This window comes from Rousettus aegyptiacus, unplaced genomic scaffold, assembly GCF_014176215.1.
Source record: "Rousettus aegyptiacus isolate mRouAeg1 unplaced genomic scaffold, mRouAeg1.p scaffold_m13_p_4, whole genome shotgun sequence".
NCBI lineage: Eukaryota > Metazoa > Chordata > Mammalia > Chiroptera > Pteropodidae > Rousettus > Rousettus aegyptiacus.
The window spans coordinates 34,779,964-34,793,230 of NW_023416307.1; the positions used below are offsets into that span (position 1 = coordinate 34,779,964).

General features: G+C 31.4%; 1 protein-coding gene across 2 annotated transcripts in view; it reads left to right on the plus strand.

Moving 5' to 3' along the window:
- Positions 1-12,041, plus strand: part of NAALADL2 (N-acetylated alpha-linked acidic dipeptidase like 2) — a 798,563-nt gene extending 786,522 nt beyond the window's left edge. For both annotated transcript variants that reach the window (XM_016156514.2, XM_016156436.2), the window contains exon 14: positions 9,922-12,041. In XM_016156514.2, coding sequence (XP_016012000.2) covers positions 9,922-10,120 — 199 coding nt within the window. In that variant the 3' untranslated portion in view covers positions 10,121-12,041. The remainder of the gene's footprint in view (positions 1-9,921) is intronic.
- The last annotated feature ends 1,226 nt before the right edge of the window (positions 12,042-13,267 follow it).

The window sequence follows — 13,267 nt, forward strand, 5'->3', positions numbered from 1 at the left end:
TTCATGATCAAGTGTATTAGCTGTGGGCTTTTCCTATGTAGATTTTATTACGTTGCGGTATGCCCCCTCTATACCCATTTCATAGAGTTTTTTTTTTTTTTAATCACAAATGAATATTGAATTTTGTCAAATGCCAGTTTTGCACTTTGTTTTACAATCAGCTTCAAAATAATCAACATAAATTTGCCTGTCCGTACTTATATTTTGAAAAAATTAATGGAACTTCAAAAATCAAATGATTTTAGTTTTTTAAATCTGCATAATAATTCTTTATGTATCCATTTGCATGAAGGTATAAACCACAACATTTTATTTCCTTATGTTAGCAAAAATAGATAGTAATGCTCCAATAATCTGTGAAAAAATTTACCCTGCTAAGGAACAGCACCAGAGAGTTCCTTTAAAACAGTATTTTTGTTATTTTTCCAAAGTGAATTTTTAGTAAGTTAACATCCATAACAATTCTGTAAAATGTGAAAGGTAATATTTCTGGTTTTTTAGAGTCATTTTACATTAAAAGATTACTTTATTAAAACTTTTATATTTATGATCAATTTCATAGCCTCATGAGGTCAGTCACTCTACTTTGTTCATATTTTTCCCTCTAGCAAAGATTAAACATTGTAATGTTCTGTTGATTTTGAATTTTTCAAATCATCTTAAGTAACATATTTGATACTCAAGAGAAATAAAGTAATTTTTACATCAAGGTAGTCATTTTTAAATGTCAACTAAATGTATTATCTAAATTATTCTGGTCAAAAAAATTACCTGTAGTTATTAAAGAAAATATATCTTATCGTTAATAACTATATAATCAATAAGTGTTATATACCCGAATACATTTCATTGAAAGTAGCATAAAACCCTACTCAAGTTGGACTAAAGAGTAAAGTAGCTTGATTCACATAAATTGAAAGTTAAAAGGAAGGACAAATTTTAGATTGGTTTTATTCAATCATCTCTATCATATGACCAAACGATAAGTTTCTTTCTGTCTTTCTGTTCTGCCTTCCATGGTATTAGATGAATATCGATTTTCTCTTGTTGGAAAAAAATGGATATAGCATTTACAGATTTTATATCCATAATCTATACTATTCAAAAGGAGAAAAAAGAATTAGCTTTTGGTGGTTGCCTCAGCAAAACAAGAAACCACTGCTTTCAGAATCCTGCAAAAAGTCTCCTTTTAAATTTTATTTTCAAGATTTGGTCATATGCCCATTGCTGAAATAATCCATTTGGTTAAAGAATTACCTCTGCTCACTTAATTAGAACTGTGCAATCTGAATCAATATTATGACAATTGGAATCAGATGAACCAAGTTAAACTGCTACCATTAGGATCTACCACTGGAGCTTTTCCCACAAACCATAAGGCATATGCTAAACATGACATAGAATATTTACAGAGTTCACACTATTCGTCCACAAAGAGTTTGAGACAAAACATACAAAGATATTTATTACAAAGTAGTATTTTCTAATATATACAAAAGGTAATATATGCATAATCTGATATATATAATATAAATTAAAATTTTTGTAAAATATAAAATTAAATAATTATATACCATGAAATATTCTAAATATATTATATAGACAGTATATTAAGATATTTTAATTAATTCATTATGTACTTGGCTTTTAACATAGACTGCAAATTCTTCTATTCCTGAGCACCTAACACAGTGAATTACTTAGATGTTTACTAAGGGCTGTGGAGTAGAATAAAGCAAAAAGATCAATACTGGCTCAATTACTCACTTTGTTTAAATAAAAACAGCCTAAATTATAAACTTTTGCATTTAGAGTGAATTTTTGAAATAAATAGCTTACATCCTTTTCATTAGTGGAATCAGAATATAAATGGAAAAAAAATTGAATTACCTATTTTGTTTGGTTTTGGACCTCAGCATTGCTGTTTACTAAAGGTAATGAAGATAAGAACAGAATAATGGAGAAAGGGCAAATGCAAATATTTGGGGTATAGATAAAGGAAATCATGTTAATTGTCAAGTGCCTATAGAGTATTTAAATGAAGTTGTTTTTGGTGGGTGACAGATCCTACCTACTGATGAGCAGAACCTGAAATACTAAAGAAAAAAAGTTATCTAAATGCTGAGATTGAGGTCATACATGTAGTTAGAGGTAAATGAAAGAAAACAGTGATGAAAGCAAGAAAATGATTACATAAGTATAAACAAAAAGTTGTCACCATCTTCTCCAAATCTGGAAGGTACAAAGAATTATATTAACTTTTGTCTGATTTCCGTGTCCCTTTATGATTTAATGGAAAGTTTTGAGTACAGAGATGCAATTTTTCTTTGTAAATAAACCATCGAACACTATGCCTTTCGAGGAGTATCTGCCTTGAATATCTTAAGAGATATTCTCTTTCTCAGTAAACTCCTGAGAAACAATGTAGTTGGATGGACTGAGAATGCTTGAGACATAAACTTTGTAAAATACAATCGTTTACTCTCTCTACTGTTCTCTGTTGTATTTTATATTTAATCATAATAGAAACAGACAGAATCATTTTGTCCATTTCTTGGACTGTAACTCAGCAAGATGATTCATATTAAAAATAATAATAATAAAACAGTACATGCTGTGATGGGTAACTTATTTTTTTGTTTAGTGGAAAAATCCCACCTAACATTCTAAACAGATTTTAAAACTTCTAATGAATAAATATAAATATCCCAACTTTGCAATGCATACTTCATGAGGACTGTTAGGTACAATTTTCCAAAACAATGTTCTGAATGTATCCAGTCATTTAAAGAGTTGTCAAATCTATATCATACATTGTACTCTATCAATGATATTAATAGAGAACTGATGCTTATAGCAACAAAAGTCTTCCTTTCCCACAGAAAGAAAATGACTACTGAATCATATCAATTGTTGTTCTATTGAAAATCATTCCAAAATTTGGTGGCTTAAAACAGCTGTGTTTTTGTTCTTGTTTTTGTTTTTTCCCCTGTAATTCTTTAATGTGGCCTTCTAGGTTGGACTCAGCTAATTATTCTTCAGGTCTATTCCAGGCTAGATATCTCTAGACTGTGTTTGTGTCTGCAACTCAGGCTTCTCCTGTGGATTTGGCTTGGAGATAGCTAGGATAGGAAGGCCTTGGTTGAATAGCAAGCTCCTTCCTGTTCTTTGCATTCTCTTCCTAGTACAATTGCCCCCATGATGATTTGTCAGGTTTCCATAAAAAGAGAAGAAACATGTCAAGACTTTTGAGGCATAGGCTTATCACATATGCCAAATTCTATTAGTGAAAGCAAATACTAAGGCCAAACCAGATTCAAGAGGCAGGAAATAGATCTCGTCTCTTGATAAAAAGAGCTGCAAAATCATATTTCGAATTGTCCTGCATATAACAAGGAGAATCTACTGCAAGTCTTTTTGCCTCAATTTCCTGCAGTGAGTTCGACAATATCAACAATGGTCTTAATTCTGATTTTGCTTTGGCTAGTATAGACCAAATTTAAATTTAGCTGAAAAATTGTACTCTACATAGTATACCCATATATTTTATGAATTCTCATGGATATAGCGTCAAATAATCTTTTCTAATGTTAATATAAATATAGTAATCCACTGTGGCCTATGGAGTACAGTTAGTATAATCCCTAAAAACAGTTAGCAACAATTGTAAGAAAATGAGCTGGCCTGTTCTCTCTGCATTCAGCGTGTATATCCAATCAGTTTTGAAAGACGCAATATTATTTAGTGTGATTTTATTTAGGAGTTTCTCAACATGGAGTATAGTATAATGAATGTTAATTCAAGTTTAGAATGGATGGCATTCTGTGCTCATTTATGAACATTAGAAGAAACATTTGAAAGACAGTCATCATTTCCATCATTAATTTCCTAATTCACAGACAAGAAAATGACTCATGAAGACTTTAGATACCTTTGTTTCAAAAGTCATTTTCTTCAGTATTCCTTTGCTTTAGCTGAGTGGAAAAGATTTGTCAGTTGAGTAAAGATGCTTCATCTCCTTCACTGATGCTGCCGGGAGTTATTAATTAGGTTTCTCAATTTGGCCCTGCTCTTTCCTGGTCACCGTGATGTGTCATTGAAACAGATCCATTAAAATGAGTGATGTGTGTTGTAATTTCATTAGGATCATCAATAATATATTGCACTTTCCTTTTAGTAGTCTCTTTGTGTTGTGTGTGGGTCAGGATGATTATGGATTACATTTATAATATTCAAATTGTTACAGATGAGGGAAGATAGGCATGAGGGTGGAATTAATGTTATTTTAAACACAATAACTACTAAAATGATTTCAATTAAATAATATTTTAATTAAATCTGATGTTTCAACATGCCATACTGAGATACATGTTGTGTGTATGCAAATAGGATGATGATTTATTGAATTAATAACACAGTCCATTCTTTCTGCATAGAAACTTTTCTGAATTAGACTAAAGCAGGTGTATATAAGACCATGAGCAATTCACTAAGGGGTGTAATTTATTTTGGTTGTAAAAGACAGACTCTTGACATGGAAGCTCTTTGAGTGTATTTTCTCACGCTCTTTCCACATTTCTTTTTTCCTGCCAGACGTACTGTTTGACTATCTAGTGGTTCACTCCCAGTCTGCCCTAATTTTAAAAAGATGGTTCCCTAATTGAAAAACAGATACATTTGATACTGTGATATAGTACATACATATTGTTGAAATCCTACCTCCATTTAACTGAGGTTCAATTTTGGTGAAATTACATGGGAATACAAAAAGTTTTGCTTAGAAACTTCCAATGGGAACATTGATATTATTAAAATATTTTAAAATATTTTAATGGTACAATAGTAGTTTTGCTTCCCAGGAATGATTCTGGGATACCTAGGGTTAATGATGAATATGTAAAAAAGTTCTCAGAACTAGGTAATATATGGAAATATATATATGAAATGTAAAAACATGCTTGTTCTTTTTCCATTCAAACATTAAAGTTAAAATAATATGATGATTTTTTTGGGGGAAAAGGACTCCAAACAGAAATTTATTTTATGTAAGCAGAAAGCTAAATGGCTTTTAGTACACAAAAGAGAAATAGGAAAAAATGAGCTGCTTCTGAAAATCAGTAGGAGAAATTATCCTTCTCATGAAAATTTAAAGGAGATATTTTTATTATCCTCAATTCGTTTTAAGGTAAAACACTATCAAGGTGAAAAACTTCAATTATAATAAAGATCAACTAACAAGTTATATTAGCTGTTTTCCAAAATGAAGTTTTTCTCTTAATTTATGTTGAAAAATCCTAGTTGCTTATTTTCAACTGGAATCTCAGTATCTGTAGTTTTTTGCTGATTTGTATCCCATTTGGATAGAAATAGATATGAGTGTTTATCTTACATAATAGCTTGCCACAGCCTACTACTTGAATCATGTAGCATATGGAAAATGTGTTTAGCTCCTTGTAGAATTTGAAAAACCAAAAAAGAATCCATTTCTATTCACATAGTTTGTTTACAATCATTTAAAAAATATGTTACTGTGTTGCTTAGTAGTTAGAAAAAACAAATGTTGGCATACTACAAACTCCATTGCATTGGTCTTTAAGAAAAATATGTATTGCTTTGCAGTTAAACATGCACGCATACACACACACACAGAGTAATCGTATTTCATGTGCTTTAAAACTAAACATTCTTTTTAGTATGTATTTTTATTCTTCCACATTTTCTCTCTTGTAGATATTTTATAGTAGTTATGGTTGAAATTTTACATACATATATTAGAGACTGTGCTCATGCTTCAAAGAATTGTCATTGAGGGATTAATCCTGTAACCTTTATGAGCATGTTTTATTAATATCGTCTTATCATTAAATAGAATATTAATAATATTAATAACATTTAACATTTAATAGCCATAGAATGTTAGGTAGGAATGTATTTTATGCCAGTGGGTTTCGAAAATGTAGAAAAGTCACTGCAACAGCCTGAAAATCATTATGTTCTGAATAATACATTAATCGCACTAGTACAAATAATTAAGGGGCAGATCTGGATAATGAAGCTTATAATATTTTTGTTTGTCAGCATCCTGAACAATATGCCCTCAATGAATGGAAGTATTTAGCACAGCTTTTGAAAATATCTATTGCATTCTTAAAATAAATTTTAGAAATATATTTTTCATGAAATGATTTATAATTAAACATGAAACAGATAAAATGGAGGGAGAGAATTCAAAATTATAAATGTTATTAAAGATGATTAAATATAGTTATTATACTAATTTAGTTATTCTTATTGGTAAATCATTATGACAGTAAAGGAGTATTTTTTAAATCAAATAATTAAACCTATATTTTAAACTTTTTAATCTTCAAAATGCCTTAATTATAAACTATTTTTCTTGATTCTATATTTGTTTAAATGGTTCATTGTGAATTTAAACATATTTGATAGGTATCTTGAAGCTAAAAACACACTTCTTTTTTCTCAGTGACAACTAAGAAAGATTATGTTAACATGAGAAAAGTAACTTTTGTGTAGGTAGTCAAGTAAGAGAATATGTGAGACTATCAAACTTTTGCTATATTATTTGGTTTCTTTTATTCCCCTCCCTTTAATGATATAAAATCAATAAAACTAATAATTATAAAAACTTTTATTGGATATTTTGCTAATTCTATTTTGTCATTTTGATATAATCAAAGCAACTTTTACACATAAAACACATGTGCACATATATATTGTACATGGATATAGAATTGCTTATATGATTATGTTAGCATGCTTCGATTGCTTCCAAAAATCTCTTAAATTTTATGAATACTCTGGTAATAGCAGAAGGAAAATCTCTACTTTAAAGAATGTTCTATTTTTGGAAGTAAGTTGAAATATTTCGCAGAGTACAGCTCATGGCCAGAGAACATTGATTATAATCCGCTTGCCACTTCATTTGGAGGATTTTTTCCTCTCCCGTATCTAAGGGAATATATGTTTCTCATACCTGAATTCAAGAATGTTTAGAACCTAGGAAACATCTTTCTTACACTGCTGCATTTAATTCATACAATGCCAAGTTTACTCATAGGCACAAAGATCAATGATATTGAATGATTACTGACAGCTCCCATTTAAAATGATCTGTTTTGGAAAAATAAATTAAAACAATCTCTGAGTTCAAGGATCTTCTGCCTCACAGACACTCACCATGTACTTGTCAGCTGAATTTTTTTAAGACACAACATCTGTTGTTCTTAAATTAGTTATTGCTTAAAATGCAAAATAACCTGAAATTACGCAACTGACACCAACTTTATCAAGTGTCTACTAAGTTCCCATCACTGAACTATGTCTGATAAAATTTAAGTGAATTAAATCACCGTGATTGAAAACCTTCTCCATTTATAATGCAGAGATAGACCTGTTAAAATTAAAAGTAACATGTTTCTCAACCTTGCCTTACAAAGCAAAGATATCATATCATATTCTTGAAAATATAGGGATCGGGGTGCCATGACAGAGAAGAAAAGGCACTGAAAAGATGGAGAAGTGAATCTCATCAGAAACCAGCTGGATATGTAAGGAAAGAGATGACTTACAGGGTCCTGGCATAAATGATTAGGTAGATTTCAGTGTCCATTCACTACCAGAGGACAAAGTAGAAAAGCTCAGGAGAGGCCAAGGCAGGGGAGCCTTGATGAGATAGAAAAAAAGGTGATCTAGAACTCCATATAAAACTGAAGTTAATGTTAGGGAAAGGATAAATTAATGAAATCTTATACTCTGGCTCTTGCTCCATCTTCTCAAACTTAACTACCACTGTGTAACACATCATTTTGACCTTTCATCTAGATTAAGTCATTCTCCAGGCTTTATATTCCAACTAAAGCAATTATTTCAAAATGAAATCTAAAAATCTTTCTCTTTTGTTTAAGACCTTTCACTGGTTTCCTATTGTCTATAAGAAAAAGTCTAATAGTCTTAACTTGGTATGAAAGGCTCTGTATGATGTGGCCATGATTCCCTCTCCTAGGTCTTCTCCTATAGTTGCCCACTCTTACCTTACACCTTGGTCATACAAAAACACTGGTGTTTATCCACTGAGAACACCAAATTGGTTTACAAATTCTTATAGTCACATGTGCTATTCTTCCAACATGGGATGCTATCTGTACTTTTTTGTTTGTTTGTTTGTTTGTTTGTTTCCCTAAACCTTTGTAACTGGTGATCCTTATCATTTTTCAAGATGAAATTCAAATATTCTCTATTATGGGCCTTTCCCAGTGGCAAATCCTTTATCTGTTATTACTAGATCTTATATTTCTAATATGACAGACGACTGTATTTAAATTATTTACATTTATTTATTATTTATTAGGCTATGGAATCTCAGCTATCTCAGCTAATGAGGATTGACAATAAGTCAAATGAAATAATCTATGTCTTTCTGCCAAAATGAACCTCTTTTTATATATCAATGAATAAAAATAACCTTGTTAGACTTGCCCAATGCCAAAATCTTTATTCTTAGAAAGTTGGATAAATTTCAGGGCACCATCTTTTTACATACTCCATATTTATAAGATAATATTCTAAATATAAAATATATTCAAAAGAACAGAGAATATTATAATGAATTTCATTAGTCATTTTCAACAATTATTAGTTAATGGTCAGTCTCATTCCACCAACACTGTCCACAGCTCCATTTTCCTTTTCCTCCCAAATAGTTTGAAGAAAATTTCAGACATGATAACCTTTCATATACAGATATTGCTGTATATATTTATAGAAGATAAGGATACTTTTTGAAGACATACTTATATCTTCACATCTAAAATTCAAAATTTCTTAAGGTTAACAAATCTTCAATTAGTATTCAATTTTATACTTCTCATTTTTTTAACTCTATCTTTAAATAAAGACCTAGTGAAACCCTTACTTTGTGACTGGTCGATATGTTTCTTTTAGTCTAAAGCAGTAGTTCCAATTGGGGCAGTTTTTCTCTATGAGCAACAATTTTGGCAGTCTGGTGACGTTTACGGTTTTATAACTGCAATCAAATAAAAGTTTGTGTCCTCTCAAAATACATATGTTAAAACCCTAACTCCACTGTTACAGCATTTGGAGGTGAGGCATTTAAGAGGTAATTAGGTTAGATTAGGTCATTGTGTGGGGCCCTCATGATGGGGCTAATGCCCTTATAAAAAGAGAAGACATGGGATCTCTTTCTTTGTGTGCATGCACCTAAGAAGGCCATATGAGACCAAAACCAGGAAGACGACTCTCACCAAGAATTCTGGTGGTCAGAACTATGCTGGCACCCAAATCTCAAACTTCTAACATTCAGAACTGTGAGAAATAAATAGCTGTTTAAGCCACTGAGTCTGTGGCATTTTATTATAATAGCCTGAATTGACTGAGACAACTAAAGGAGGTACTTAGCAGATAGAAAGCAGAGATATTGCTAAACAACCTACAATGCATGGGACAGCTGCCACAATAAAAAATTATCCAGCCAACCATGGTCTGGAGGTTCTTTCCTCACCTTTTTTTTCTATTGTAAATTATTTGTTGAACCAATTGGATCATTTATGTAATAGAATTTCCCAGTCTGTAAATTGCTGATGACACACTGTAGTATCATTTAACATAATTCTCTGTTCCTTATATTTATTAGCAATTAGATTTAGAAGTTTCATAAGATTCAGATTTAATTTTTTTGGCAAAACACTTTATTTTATAGATAGTATGGTATCCTTCCATCAGAAGGCACATAATGTCTTATTCTCTCATCACTTTTGATAATCAATGTCTATATCCATTAATTCATTGGAGGCTGGAAAATGATATAATTTTATAACGTCATCTATTGCAAACATCACTGGAAATATCACAATGTATGATACATTTTATATTTCTTTTTAGAAACATCCTGTACCACCTTGATAAGAAGACGAACCAGTTTTCAATACTCTTGGAAGCTTGGGAGCACTGCAAGACACTTGCATCAAATGAGACTCTTCAAGAAGCCCTGTCAGAGGTGTTGCACAGCGTTAATTCAGCTCAGGTTTACTTCAAAGCAGGACTTGATGTGTTCGAGAGTACCTTGGTTGGGAAGAACTGAGACAACTCTCAGCATTTTGAAAGTTTGTTTACAATTCCTCAAGTGAAAGCTCTAATCTGACCAGATTTTTTGACATAGAAGACTTTTCCCCCCAATGGCTTTTTATACAAATCTAAAACTATTATTACATTATATTTTTAATGGACATATAAACAGAGCATTTTGCACATTTAATATTTTTCTTATATCTGCATTTCTGATTATGTAAAAGCAAGTTATTGAAATAATACTTAAGACTTATCTATTAAAACAATCTGCTGTAATATATATATATATATGTATGTATATATACACACACATATATATATATAAAATGTTTGGGGAGAAAAGTTCCAAGAAGTTCTAGACAATCTTTGCTCCTATAGATAAAATACATAGGAACAGAATTTGTTCCCTGCATTAGAGCTATTAATGACCTAGTTTCTGTAATAGAAATGGAAAGTTGATATGGTTTCAGATTAATACTTCACTATTAAGTATTCAATATGAAGAATTCAAGTATTCTGACTGAATGATTGGTTGACCAAAACCACTTTGAATGTTTCTATTTTATGAAATGAAGTGCCTGTTCGTAACACAACTAGATGTAGTAATACACTGGTTATGAAATTGTATTTTTTAAGTATTAATGAAAAAAAGAGCCATAAACATTCCAGGGAAAAATCCCAAGGTAGCTGCACAGAGCAATTTAAATGCAAATTTTTTCCTAACAACTTATAAGGTGACTAGCTTTGAAACCCCTAATTTCCCTCAGTTGATTTTGTAAAAATTTCAGGAGTGATATATGTCTTATGAGGGAAAAAATATTTTTTATTTCTTCTTGTGTTGTTTCTATAGGAAGCACTAAAAGAGAGCTACTCTAAAATGAAAGCATCTCACATTGCTCTTCCTTGTATGTTTTCTTAAACTGCTATAAGCCAGTTTTCACAGAATGAAATATAATTTCCACAAAAAGTAGCAAAATTTGTCTTTGAAAACCCCAAATATCTTAAAAAGCATTAAATTGCTATTTCTGCCACAGACAAAAAAAAAGACTTACTATAAAACAAATAGTTTTTTTGATCAATGAAAAAAGCTCTAATTTTATAAGGAAACGGTTTCCTTTTTTATCATTAATTGTGACTAAGATGAAAACGTAGAATGTATTCATGCTCCTAATTTTAGATTATGCAGAAAAGACAGTGTTACTATAAAAACATGTCTTCCCCACACTTCAGTTCTCTCATGAGGAAAATGAAGATTTCTATATTGACATTATCATTGAATGGCCCTAGCATCTATTATTCCCTGCAACCCTAGAATTCTGTTAGGTGACAGTTTAAACCTTTAGCTTTCCCTTAGAAATTGATTCGAAATTTTTTCTTCTCATATTGGATAAAGCAAATCCCCTTAGGAAATATATCTTCAGAATATTTTACAGAAATTTTTTCTCTACCTAACAACATTCAAATGCATTTTCCCCATTGTATACCTCCAGAGCAATGTTACAAGTGGTGCCTGTGTGTCTAAATCTTCACTTCTTATGAATGAGCATAGACCTAATCTTAGTTTAAAGGAAGCCTAAAGTTGAGGGGGAAGAATTAATCAATATCGATTAAATGATTTATAAGGGTCAGCTCTTCCTACCATAAGTAATGTTTATATGCTCAAGGCAAAGAATTGAGGCAATTAGCTAGATAATTCAAGCAGAAATCCATTTTCTTCTGAATTGCCTGTGTGCACATATTTTTACATGATAAATGAAACTACCTTAGTCTTTTTTTTTTGGTAACTAATATACTTGTTTGTTTGAAAATATTTGCCATGTTGAGGAGTGTCTCTACAGGAAAGAGCTGAAAGGGCCAGGCTCCTGCATACCTCAACATCAGTGCTCCCTCTTGTTCCACAGAAACCAACAGCAGAAGAGAGGCGGGAATACATATAGACACATGTGAGGCCAAATAATAGAATGTCTTATACCAAAGTATGTTAAATGTTTAATCAAGCTTTGACATGTTCATTCTAGTTCTTCATTTGGAGTTGATCATAAAGTAAAGACAAATGATCAGTTTGGTAGTTCATCAGTTTTGAAAAAAAATTCATTCTTAATCTGTAGGAGCGTCGAAAGCACAAATATTTTTGTTTGTATATTTTTTAATAATTGTGTACTAGATAAACTACATTGCATAGATAAAAATCTCAATATTGTGTATTCTTCACTTCTAAATTATGCAGTATTTGATATTTGAAAACTGAAGTCAACTGTAGACTAACATGTTTCTACTAGTCTATTAAAGAGGTTATGCGAAGAAACTAATATCCACCAATTCTATAGATGCTTTACATCTTCAATTGTAATAAACCTCTTAACTAGGAATATCAGTGCTATGGTCTGATTACCTCAGGGTTCCTCCAAATTTATATAATTTTATTTTTTTTCAATATGTCTAAGCAAATAAAATCCTATGCAAGTTAATAACAAGTGTTTTGGTGAATCGTTAGTAGGTTTCAATTGTCGCTAAGATATCTGGGTGCCTGGTAATTCTCCCAATCCTTCATATATAGAATTGTGTCATAAATCATAAATTGTTATTCTGCCAAGAATATATAGCAAATATGCACCACTAGAACTTGGGTTCAGGAAGGGTATACATGGGATACTGCCCTTGTGGAAAAGCATAGATTCTGGAATCAAAAGGAAGACTAAGAGACATTCTGGTCTAGACCTTGAGATGTTACCTTCGGTCAGGGAAAGCAACATCACCCCCATCAGATACAGTAAATAAAGCCAAAGTGATTATGAAACTTGGATATAGTCACATATTTAACTAGTAACAATAGCACTACTGAAATTTAGGCTTCTCTGCTTTCTCCTGTAATAAATCTAGCTCTCTCTCTGAGCTGCTAAGGTTATAAATAATCTTTGTCAGTGCATCTTATGTAATAAGCCATTCTATCAAGTGCTGAATGGACTGGAATCACTGCTTTAATTAAGGAGTAGTTCATTCTCTGATTATACCTGACCGACAAAACCGTGCCAGGGAACCCAAAGAACTAGGTGCTTGGAAGTGGGAGGTAGGGAGAGTGGAGAGAGTTTCTACATAACGCCAAAAGTCAGGAAGAAAGGCATTGAGTTAAATGCTTTTATGAGAGTATATTTTAACTCTA